General features: G+C 35.9%; 1 protein-coding gene across 1 annotated transcript in view; it reads left to right on the forward strand.

Moving 5' to 3' along the window:
• Positions 1-13,101, forward strand: part of RTKN2 (rhotekin 2) — a 37,270-nt gene that overhangs the window by 3,882 nt on the left and 20,287 nt on the right. Inside the window, exons 2-6 of the mRNA XM_087767814.1 lie at positions 264-463; positions 2,523-2,581; positions 6,746-6,799; positions 7,730-7,847; positions 9,468-9,668. Of these exons, the coding sequence (XP_087623940.1) occupies positions 264-463; positions 2,523-2,581; positions 6,746-6,799; positions 7,730-7,847; positions 9,468-9,668 (632 nt within the window). The remainder of the gene's footprint in view (positions 1-263; positions 464-2,522; positions 2,582-6,745; positions 6,800-7,729; positions 7,848-9,467; positions 9,669-13,101) is intronic.

Here is a 13,101-nt window from a genome sequence, read left to right on the forward strand (position 1 = left end):
ATGCTACAGTGAGTTCATGTTACTACCTGCTTTGGACTTTGCGTGTATAATGGGTGTAGTGAATCTGTTACATCCTGTGTTTTACTCTTTTGCTCCTGAAGAGAGAACCATCGTTTTACATTTAGTAACCATCGTAATGGCTGCGTATAATTAAAACCTACTGTTTTCTATCCCAACTGTGAAATAAGTAGAGTTTGTTAAAAATTCAGGATATTGTTAGTTGGATTTTTGTTTAGTTCTTTGTTTGTTTTTTGCGTATCTAGGAATACGACATCCAAGAGAAGATTAACTTTGAAATCCGCATGCGAGAAGGCATCTGTAAGCTACTCGCAGTGAGCACACAAAAAGACCAACTCTTGCAGGCGGTTAAAAACCTGATGGTTTGCAATGCTCGTATACTTGCATACAGGACAGAGCTACAGCACCAAAAAGAAGAGCCGGTCTTGTGCAGAACTGAAGAACGGTGAGTAGCAGCTCAAATTCAAATGGAGCATTGTGAAGCAGGCTTTTGCTTACGGGAATTCTTAGCAGCCTGTCTAGAAAAGTGGATTTAAACCCTTCCTTCTGTTTTCCCTCATACAAACGTACATTACTGCTCCTTAAAACATTACTTTATAAGACCATTCCAGTAGCTTCTTTTTACTTTAAGAAATTAAATACAAGTCTCATTTTTCTGGGTAGATTTTATTATTGACATTAAACTAGAATTCAGCATCTGAATATGAGGTAACATAATAGATATATTTTCTGGATTACCTTTAGCATATGAAAAGGTACCTCATCAAGTCTGAAGGAACCAGTAGTATCCAAGTTAGAATACACCTATTTCTACTTTTCATTCTCTCTGTTGTTATTAAGGTCCCTTTAATGATGGAATCATCATGGTTAATTGATACCCTCTGCTGGCCACTTTTGTTAACTACAGCAAAGTAAAAAAAAACCCCAACAATAAATGTGAAGAAAAATCAGTTTAGTTGAAAATATTCTCAAATTATAACTCTTGAATGAGCTAAAGTATATGTGGTTTATTTGAATAATGTTATAATTTTTTGCCTAATGGAATATATTTTGGGTGCAATCTTGAGAATTGTGGTGTAGAGACACGATTGCTCTCAGGTTATTACTTTAATGAAATACTATATTTCAATTTAGCATAGAAACTCTTTGAGTACATGCTTAGCTCCAGTTACTTTTTGCTTTCAGAAATGTGGTCTTATAGGAGAAATTTATTGAAGGAAAGAATTGCATTTTCTGACTACATCAACTAGTATCAAGAAAGCTGATTTTGAAAGCTAGCACTTATAACTTGTGCTATTCTGTAATTATTGCAGTTGTATTGCTTTTTCCTACTGAGATGAAGACTTCTATAGTGATTCATTTTATTTTTATTTATGTTTTTAATGATGGAATAATGCCAAGTATGTATATGTGCTGATGTTCTCAGCTCCTGGTCTTTGATGTCAGTGACCACAGAATGGTGATGGCACGTGTCCAGACCAGGGCAGAGATACTTGGAGATATATCTGAACATCTGTATTGTTTTCTTACAGTCATAGTCAGCTGTTTACTCGATTCGTGTCTGTCATGCATTGCTTAGAGTTCCGTCTAACTCCTCAAGGGGTCCTTTGAATTGTCAGTGGAGGTCATTAGAAGAGATGCATGCTATAGAGTTATTTCTCTACCATTTTGATAATGTCTTTGGTAGTTGTTATAGTGCATTTGTAGTTTTTTCAGTATTTGCTCAAGACTGGAATTTGGTTAAAGCGTAATCCACGTAAGATGATGATGGCTGAGAGAGAAAATTCTAGTGTTTTCAAGTGAATTTTGTCCCTGTTTCTTGTTATGTGGATCTGTAATCTGTGAGTTCTGAAGATGATATAACTGCCTCTGGAAGTCAGGATGTTGGTAGCAGCTAGAAATTTTCATTTCACCGCATTTGGTGAGGAGTTAGGAACAGTGGCAGATATAAGGAGAACACTCTATTGTTACTCATTATCTACAGATTGTTTTGATTCAATTTAAGTTTGACCTTGAGATCTATACTCTGGCTACTTAGCAAGCTGTCTGCCTGCATGTAAAATCGCAATATTAACAATGCAACATTTTGTAATTGGTCTCTATTAATAGAGGAGGAGGCAATTCTCTAACCAATAATAGAGCTGATAAATTAAGTTGCTTATTCGTTAATGTGTACAGAAGGGGAACGCATTTGGTTCTGTTGGAGCTGGAAAAGACAAGGAAGATGAATCTACTTCTCTTTTAATATGCAGGTTAAATAAGCTTTGGAGTAAAATCTTCTAAGGAATTAAGAAAATTGATGGTGTACCTTCCTTCCAGATTATCCTCAGGAATCTAATGACTCATGTCTTAAACCAGAGATACCAAATTTAACTTTAAAGAAAAGCATTTGAAATGAGCGATAATATGAAAACCCTGACACTTTTTAATGTTCAAAGGGTTGAGTTTTAGAAGTCTAAATGCACACATCTCAAACCTCATTTTTCTTTTCTTCTTTTTGGCAGGTCTTCAGAAAATGGGACGAAAGACCGAGTGGCGTGCAGAGCAAAGGTTGCTATATCAGGTAAGTGGCTGGGCGGTCACTTAATTACAGGAGTAATTGGCTGGGCAGTAACTTGTAATACAAATTATACAAACAAGATGGTATTTTTCAAGTGTGTATGTCGTTCATAAATCCTCTTGTGCTTCAAGGGGACTTGTGCTTTTAAGTTGCACACGTGCTTTTGAAGATCCTACCTAGTATTTTCATTTTACTTTCAGGGACTTTCACAGTGCGAAATACTTTTTTTTTTTTTTTTTTTTTTTTTTTGTCACTAATCACTGAATACATTTCAAAGCTAAATAAGCGTAAATGTGCTGATAACTTTTCTCCCCGCAAAGACAAACTTTGATGTGATTATATGGGGTACGTCTAACAAATTGAGGGCAGAATTATAACTAGTATGCAAATGTTATTTAGTTAACACAGGTTACGTTACTACAGTGAAGGTATAGTGGTATGGCTTCAGTGCAACCTAGTAACAAGAATATTTAACAGTGATTTCCTGTAGACTGGTACACTGTTTCCTAGCCTGTTCTCAAACTTCAGTACTATGACTTTATCGGTTTTTTGTTTGCCTATGCCAATAGTGGATGTTACTATGTTCAGCATTCCTTTAGTTGTTCATTGTGGCTGTTCTGCTAGCTTTGCTAACAGATAGGTTTGTACTCCCTGACCTGTTTCATTAAAAATAAAATAGTGTAGAAGGGCTCACTACTTAAGCTGTTTAAGTTAATTCTGCATATTTTGACATATCTTTAAATGAGGTAACTTCTAGTAGAAGAAGAGTGATGAGCACATGGTTCAATAATGTTTTCTGCCAGCACAGCTGTTTGCAGAATGTGTATCTGTCTTTCCTCCTTATGGTAGTTGGATGAAAGCATCTGTTTGCCTGTCTGTGCTGTGGTTGCACCTTTCATCGGATTTATAGTTATCTGTAGTGAAGACTTTAGGATCATATAATACACTTTTGTTATCTTTAGAAAATCAGAATTGTGTAAGGACTCTATTTTTAGTATGAAAAATTTGTTTAGAATATGAAACTTTTAGCTAGTTTCTTTTGATGGGACAAGAGAATAGAAGGGTGAAATATACCACTTCCTATTATGTGTCATCTCCTTAATGATTTTGCCCTGTTACTAGCATAGTGGTTCTCAAACTGGACATTGTGATCCTCAGAGGTATGGCATAGATCGAGGCGAAGAAGAGAAAGAGGCATCGACTACCTCTTTGTGAACTCAAAGTCTGTGAGTGCTGGGATGCTGCCGTGCCTCACCTCTCTTCAGACACTTGTGTCAGGAAGCCTAGCCAGGTCCAGCTTACAGCAGGAAAGCCTAAATGTTCTTCTTGGCCTCTGCTGAGAGATTTATGCTTTCTATAGATCATCCGTTATTAACTCCTTATTTTCGACTGTGTGTGCTTGAGAAGTAGAGAACTGGGGTACATGAGAAGTAATTGTGGGGACAGGCTTGTTTATGCTTGGCAAGGGCAGAAGCCTCTGGGCAAGATACATGATTGGGAGATCCTGAGATGACATTAATACATGCCTCCCTGGTTCCTCCTTGTGTTGTCCTCTGACCCATTACCCTGTGTCCATTTAGCATGCCAAATCAGGTCCTGTCTGCTTCCACAGCTGCAGTATGTTCACATCTGTAATGTCCCATTATTCTTTCCCTGTCTTTCCCAGTCCTTGTGTAGCACATTGTAGCACTTCTCTCTTGTATGCCGACCTTCAGTGGATTTGCAACTAGAGTTGCCCTGCACGTTTGGAAGGCGCACGTGCATGTGCCTGCCTTGTTGAGAATGCGGTTGTGCATACAAGCAGCGTGAACCAGGATATGTCGTGCTTGAATTGTCTGGGAGAGGCTGGGAAAGAGGAGTGGATATAGAATGGATTTTTTAGGGGAAAGTAATCCAACCGCTTATAAATATATTAGCGTATCATATGGTTAGTACATGCCAGAAGCTTAGACTATTACCAAAAAAAAATGCGATCATGTGGCCAACACCAAAAGTTCAGGAACAGCTATGCAGGAGTACTGAGGAGTGTACTCCTACAGAAAGCAACTGTATGTCAGATACTGTGTGGGGAGTGCATTCCCTAATCCACACATTTTCACACTTCTATTATTTTTACTTATTTATCCCCCACGTGTGTGAATAAATTATCTAATTTATGTTATCTTACTAATCAATTATTTTGTCAGAAGACAATACATTAAATGTTGATCAAAAAGCACAATCGTAATTTAAAGTAATTTTATAAAGGAATCATTGGCTTTAAATCTGATTAATTGTAGTGCTTGAATGTATCCAATTTGAATCCACATGGATTTACAGCTAATGGTAACTGAAATTAAGGTGTGTGAAAATTGATCTTTGTTTTTGATAAATGACGGCTCTTTCAATCCAAGAATGAATTGAAAACTGATTTACAAGTATCATGTTAAACTTGTTCAAGCCATTGACTGTCTATATCTTGATGATTTTCTGACTAAGGTGTAAATTTTTCAGCTAGCATGATATTGAAAGTGGCATACAGAAGTAATCTTTAATCTAATACTCTAATTGTTAACAAGACCTATTGAGCGCATTAAAATTGTCATTTAGAGTTTGCTATGATTAAAGATGAAAAAAGGCTTTTATTGTAACTCTATTTTCACATATTTATGTAAATCTAAGACCTTTGTCTTTTAGGAAAGAAACATTCTGTGCTTTATCTCTGACAGATTTATTTTTTTTTTAAGTTTGAGACAGACTTCTGTAACTGTTTTAATGAAACTATTTCTGTTTCCTTACTTTAAAAAACTAACTATTTTTAGAAATGCTTACTATGCAAATGCATCTTCAGTAGTGAAAGGCAGTTTCAGAACGTGGTGACGTATTGATTTTTAGGAAGTTGTGGCAGTCTAAAGCTGTACACTGGCAGTTCACTGCTGAAAATTCATTAGTTTTCATGAACACTTAAAAATAGATGAATTTGCAAGTTTCAAAATTGAAATAGCATGTATAATAAGAAGTCCCATAATATAATCATAGTTAAATTTAAATTTTTCATTTAATATAACTTCTGAAACAGAGTGACTATATGCAGTTTCACTTAAACCAAGAAGTTTTGTGGGTAAAACCCTGTAGGAATACATGACAATCTGTTGCCAAAATACCACTACTATTTTGCATCTTAGCATACTATATGTGTTTTTTCCCATCAGCCTCATATGAAGATCAACACTGGAGCCAGCAATGCTCCTTTATAACAATATTGAAGATTTTTATCAAGACGATTGAGCTAGTGCTGTTCACTGCTGCCATCATGTGTCACTTAATATATTGCATATACTTTTAAACAACACTGTGTTGTACTTAAGAAACCGACTTTGGATTTACAAAGGCCCCGCTGCATTTGTCTTTTAACAAGGGACTGATAAGAAACATTACGTCTAAACATGAGTCCTCGAAACTGGAGGAGAATGTCACTCAGTACGGTGTTGGATTGAGTAGATAAATTGGAAAATTTGTTGAAGAAAATACTCTCCTAATATTAAAATGTCAGGCATGACTTAAAATAATGGTTCTGTAATTGCCTCTCTACTATGGTTCTGATGTAGAAGGATATTTTTGAGTTTAAAAAAAAAAAAAAAAAGATTTCTAAACTCTTTTTAAGCCAACTAAGACAATTCTAAGTGGGAATGTGATTACAAGTGATATTTTCTCTGTGGTTAGCAAAACAAGACTTGAGTGTTTGCAGTATAAGTATCCCAGTCATTTCCATTAAAACAGGAAGTTTTTCTTCTTGCAGTTGGATGAGTGGTTTCCAGCACAAGGCAAGCAGAGTTTCAGTTTACTTCTGTGCATAATAATGGGCTCAGAACCTCTGAGTTCTGAGAATACCTCTCAGAACTATGTTACACAGCCACTCTGAAATGTTATTTCAGGTACTTGCAAATGAGATTTAAAATATGTTTTATCCTAGTATAGTTTATAAAAGAAAATGGCACTTCAAATTGAACTAATTGCTGAATTTTCTTTTCACATGGATAATAAAATTGAAATAGTTATGCTGTTGGGTAGAAGGTCCCGTTACCTCCAGAACATCAGGAAAAGAAATAATCTTTTTGTAATTTGTTTTGGTCACAGATCTACAGTATTGATTGTAACTTATTTTCCTTACTTTTTTCTTCCCTTTAGATATTCGAATACCATTAATGTGGAAAGGCTCTGATCACTTCAGCAATAAAGAAAGTATGTAAGATGTAATGAACTACTGTGATAAGCAATTGCTTATGCCTGTAAATTTAAACTGGATGGGGAAGTCCATACTCATTTCAACCCCTTCTTTGACCTTTCAGTCGATCCATATTTTACTCTTTCTTGCGTAGTTGCTTTTAACTTGAAGTTGTTGGTTGTAGGAAGCTGAGTTAGTTCAAAGTACCCTAGTTCTGTATGTTTAAACCCTAGTCTCTAAGAAGTCCTTCTGAGGAGAAATTCCAGAGGTAGTAACAGAAAAGTGTTGTTATTAAATGGATAGCTGAGAAACTTCTGATTAAACATGTTGTACTATGTCTTGTCTACACTTGTGTGAGAGTATATTGGAGGCTGTTTCCAGTGAGAAATTTAAATGAAAGTTGTCTGTTGGTGTTGAGTGGATTATTGGATAGTCTTCAAGTACATGCATTTTGCTGTGTCATGGAGATTAACCCTAAATCTATTCCAGCTGTCACCTGGCATTTATTTCACTTTGATTTTCAATAGGGTCAGAGGGGCTAAGCGTGGCAAAATAGTCTAATCCTATATAGTACATTCATAAAGTGAGACAGGCTTTGGATCAAATATTTGGGGTTTTTGCTTAAAATCAGTTTTATTAAACAAAATTGCATTTCTACTAACATTTCTGAAGTTGTTAGCACAAACTACCCCTGATTATCAGAAGAAAAAAAAAAAGTTGAGCAGAGGTAGGCATTTTTCCTTCTGTGGATGTTGTTCTACCTATACACAGCACCTTTGATAGTTCAATTATCATAAAATCCTATGATATAAAATTTATGGTGGGAAGAGTTTGAGGGCAATTCCTTAGAGGTCCGAATTACCATTTCTTCTACTTTTGTTTACTGGAAGCATTTAGTATTGTGATGTGTAATATGGCTAATAAAACATTTCTTTGGCTCTCTCCAGAATCACAGCGCTATGCAGTTTTTTGTTTGTTCAGAATGGGAGCTGAGGTTTTTGATACAGAGGTGGCTATTGTGGATAAAGCGATAACGGATATCTGTTTTGAAAATGTAACCGTATTGTGAGTATCATTTATTTCTGTTGAATGAAGTACAAATACTGCTGCTTTCTTTTGAAAGTTTATGATTATCAATAAGATTGGCTGAGATCCACTAAGTTTTCTGTGGGCAACGGAATTGGTCGTTAATTTCAGTGGATGGTGGATCCTCACCTCTGGAAGGTTGTTTTTTATGTACAAAATGATGCTGGTTGTAGATGTGCTATTTGAACTGTACTTCTTTTCATTTTTGCCATGCTGAAGCATTTTTCTTTTTATACAAACAAACTTGTCCCTCAAGGACAGAATGAACTGAAATACTAAAACCTGAAAGTATAGGCATGAATGTTGCACCCAGTGTTTTAAATATTATTCTGTACAGCAGGCTACGGTCTCTTTTGATGTTCCTCTAAGTCACAGCTCTCTTAAAACCAGACCTTCTTTTCCACACCTCATGTTCTGTTACACCTATATGAGCACATGCTATAGCCACAGTCCTAATAGTTGAAGAATACTACACAGGAAATTATTCACTTATCTTTAAAAGTAACCTGGAAAAGAGTAGAAAGGTGTTCTCCTCTACTTTTTTTGTTGCTTTATAATTTTTAAGAGAGTCCTGAGAGACACCTTTTTTTTTTTTTTTTTTTTTTTTTTTTTTCCTCTCTCCCCTCCCCTGCTTTATTTTTTGTATTAGCAATTTAGATTCAGTCTCCTGAGGAAGACTGACTGGAAAGCTAGAACTACTAAAAACTTTAGATCAAGCTCCTGAAAACTGAGTGGTTGAGAGAGAATGGATCTTTAAATCAGATTTTAAACTCACTTAAACACCTGTTCAAATTAAAAGTGGGGACAAAGATTTAAATCTGCTTCTTCAAAGATATGAGACTTGACCATTATAATTTTCTGTGAAATACTGCAGCAAAAGCAGAAAAGGCACTCTAATTTGCCTTGTGTCCCCCAAGATAAAGAAAGACTTTTTATAAAAGCCTTTGGGACGATTTCATTATGGACATGTGTGTAATGACATGATTTGCACCTGAAAGATGAGGTTAGGCTTCTGGTTTGATGACTAAGCTTGAGAACATGAAAAACAGTAGAACTGAAAACAGAGAAAGCATAGGCTGCGGACAGAACGCAGCAGTAGGTAGTTAAGCTATGAATGGCAAATTTTGTTGGTTGTAAGTGACAGAGGTTTTTTTCAGTAATGTGAAGGAGATGGGGTGCGACTAGGATATCTTTAATACAGTTCCATCTGATTTAGGACCATAGGCATGGATAGGTTTTCAATCATGTGATTTTTTGCGTAACAGTAGAGGGCAGATTTAAGTGTGTTTGAATGTCCTGCCTGTGTATTTCCATAACGTGTTTTTTTTTTTTTCAGTTTTTAACCTAAACGTTGAATTTCCTGTTTGCAATTGTTTATGGTTAATTATAACATCCATCCCATGACTTCAACACTAAGTTACTGCTGTGTACTCTAGTCTTTAATTCCATAGTAATGTGTGTCTTCACCTGAATCTGATGGCATTCCTTCCCTTGATTAGAAAGATATGTTATTTAATATATATAGTAGCAGCAGCATTCCTTGGCTGCATACTCAGTTCATTAACAAATGCTCCAAAATTTTCTCCTCCTCCCCTTCAGTGATGAAGCAAGACCAGATTTCCAGGTGAAGGTTGAAGTGTATAGTTGCTGTACAGAGGAGTCTTTATGTGTAACAAACACTCCTAAGAAACTAGCAAAGAAGCTTAAAACATCCCTCAGCAAAGCTACAGGGAAGAAACTCAAAGCTGCACTGGAAGAAGACAGCACTGAATCCCTTTTGCCCACTGACCCAGTCATCCAGTAAGCTATATGTATTGATAATCTGGTTTTATCATTTTGAAAATAGAAATAAGCCAAATATATTGTAAACTTTTGGAAAATTGCCAAGAAAGTGATTATTTCTGTACTTACCCGAGTGAAAAAAAATTTACATTTTAAATAGGAAATGAGAAAGTAGGTGTGAATTCCAACCATGTCACTCAGCCGTGGGGCCTGGTTCTGATCTTGAAACACATGAGTAGGCTTTATCTTTCTGCTGTACAGCTAGCTAGTAAATCCACTGCTATTTGCAAACTCTGTAATATTTTTAGTTTGATCTCTGGAGGAAATCAAGCTCGGGTGATCAGTCTGTCTGTCCTTCTGTCCATCTACCTCTTCTTCTCCCCTTTCCCATTTACTCCCTCCCCCATATTATTTTTGCACCTAGCCAGTTTTGCTCATACTTGCCAGACAGGTAGACGTGTCTAAAATTTACAAGTTGTGTGAAATAAAGAAGTGTGGTATATAGACAGGAGAAACCTCTCTTGTACCTGCTCCCCGATGAAGCTGACCGAGGTGTTCGTTATGCCTGGGGTACATGCTGTGCACATGGGGGCCGTTCCGCTTGCTGGTTTTTCAGTAAAACTGTGGACTGTCAAAGGCACTTTACAGTTTCAAGCTGCTTAACAGGAGTTCTCTTAATTGACTTTAGCACAGAACATTTTAAAATGACTTACTGTTTTTTAGTGTTCATAGAAATAAGTGCTGTTCCCAGTAATTTACCTGTTTCCTTTTAAAAACGATCTTAAGTCTTTCATGCATTTTTTTAATGAAGTTAACAGCCTACTAATATTTCCCAGCTACTTTAATTTCATTGATATTTAAAGCAGGACAAGTACCTAAATTGTAAATACTATTTTTTTTTTTTTAGAAAGCAATTTTTTCAAGGAATTACTTTTTTTTTTTTTTGGTGGCTGAACAGTAAAGAATCAAGGCCTAAATCTTGCCAGGTGTTGAGTGTAGTTTAAGTCTAGCTTCATATATTTATTTGCCTGGATTTTAACAGGAAATTCTATCTTTGTCAAATTGATATTGCCGTATACTGATATTACTGTTTCAATCAAAAATACACAACCAAGAGATCTTACCCACAGAGCAAAGCAAATTTTATCACTAACTTTCCAGTGTGTTCCACCTAATGACAATGTTCTTTCAATCTGCATCATCTCAGGTGGCTGGGCTTTCCACAAGCTCCAGTTGGAAAACACACACTGTCATTAGATACAGTTTGCTTCAGATATAACCACTAGCTTGCTGGCCATACTCGCTTGAATATAGATTGCCTGTCTTTTAAGGAAGAAGCTTTGGTAGACAATCTAAACAACTGCCTCCTCCCTTGGGTTTTGCTTTTGGTTTCTCAATTGTATTTAGCTTTCGTCCATCTTAGTTTGTTGTTTCTACTCTAAATAATCATCTCACAGTGACTGTTACTTTCTTAACAGGGTTAAATGAACAATAATGTGTTTAATGATGGCTTTGCTAGGTGACTAAAAAAATTCTTGGAGAGAAATCGGTTATTATAGGCATAAAACAAGTTGTCAAGTTTTTTTTTTATAGGCTTCCCTTAGGATTTATATTAGTAAGACCTGGATATATTACTCTTTAGATTAGTAAGACCCCCCCCCCCCCCTTATGGAGGGGAAGAGATTGCAAGATTATAAGAGATCTTTCAAGTATTCCCAGATAATTTTACCAGTCCAGCAGGTGAAATTAAACTGCAACAAAAAAGGGAACTTTCTGTATTATATGAACACTTTTTCTCTGTAGATTTCATTTGTACAGGCCTTTTTCTTTTCAGAGCACACATGGGACAAAGCTCTCCATTTTCCAAAAACTCTGTGATCCCTCTGTGTCAAACTTCTTGGCTTAGAAATCTCCCTGGTTAGTGAGGAAACTGTCAGCCTTGTAACTTCTTGCAAAAGCTTAGTGACAAAGTGCTTTGAATGGTTGCTTGGGTTCAGTTATACTATCAGTATAACTTCAGTTATACTGATATTCTATCTACTCTTAATTCTCTCTCTTTTCATTTCTATAAAGTCTTTTGCCTTCTTAATTTTTCTATTCTAGCTTTTTTTTTTTTGCATTTTACATTTGTCATGGAAGGAAAATGTTTAGTGCAGTTATACTATTGAATTCCAGAGTAACTAGGTTGCTTTTTGAATAAATCATTGGAGAGACCCCCTGAAGTGCATGTTTATTCACTTGAAGAACTGGCCTACACATGGACTTGTTATTGCCTTTTATGTATTGTCCTCCACTGGGCTGGAGGAACAGCTTCGGTGTCCTGTGTTTGAACTGGCAAATTCATGGTGGTATTTTGCTGGAAGTACATAGTCTAATCTCACTTTTGCGGTTGGATTCTTTTTAGTACCTGAAGGTTATATTTGTTTTTACCTTCTATTATTTAAGATCTGTTTGAAAGATGAGCATATTCGATTTCTATTTTTTTTTTTTAAATTCACAAATCCTCCACTCTATATAATCTGGATGAGTGAACTAAGATTGGGATTAATATTCAAGAACAGATTCTGGAATCTGAGATGTATTCATTAGTATGCATTGATAGAAAGGACGATATAGTTGCACCTTCCCACGCCAGTGTCTGTGTGGCAACTTTGGTGTCTCTGTCTCTTGATCAGTAAACAGATTTAACAACCAGGCTTTGCCACAGGCATGTTGTGGAGATGAGCTGATTTTTTTTTTTTTTTTTAATAAAGTTATTACATGGAAAAATACTATAGATATGCAAAGTACTGAATGAGATGCAGCAGGCAGATTATTCTTTGTTACACAAAGAAACTGCCATTTAAGGCTATTAGCTAATGCTGTGAAATGTAGAGGCAAAACGTAGTCAACAATCCTGATTGGCCAGTTAAATTTGAAAAATATTTGCAGATAAAACTTTTCTAAATTATATTGCAGCTGGCTGAAAGGAATGACTGTTATATTTTAGAACGAAAATGTTGCTGTGAAGCATATTTTAAAAGTGAAGTAGCTATTTTTTTTGGCAAGGTTGTTGTGGTAATTAGTCATGCTTTAGAAAAAAGTAACTTTAAAATCAGCACGGAAGTTTTATCTGTGAGAAGAAACTGAACTTTTTGGTGCAGTTTAAATAGAATCATAATGTATTGCTCAACTGCATGGCAAAACATAATCAGTGGAGAATCTTGTGTTAAGGAACAGTCTAGCAGGGAATATATACAAATGCTGATGAGTTTGTTTTTTGTTTTTTGGGTTTTTTTTTTGTTCAGATTGCCCTCTTGAAATGTTACACAGCAGTGGTTCTTTGCCCAGAATGTTATATCGTATTTAATTTTCTCTTTTTTCCCTTGAGATAGATACGTAACAGACCTCCCTGCTAACAAACTTGCTACCTTTCCTCTTTCATTAGGGTTAGGGCTAGGTAGGCATCTGC

This window comes from Nipponia nippon, unplaced genomic scaffold (genome assembly GCF_047370975.1).
Source record: "Nipponia nippon isolate SJK-2023a ecotype South Korea unplaced genomic scaffold, ASM4737097v1 scaffold_3, whole genome shotgun sequence".
Lineage (NCBI taxonomy): Eukaryota > Metazoa > Chordata > Aves > Pelecaniformes > Threskiornithidae > Nipponia > Nipponia nippon.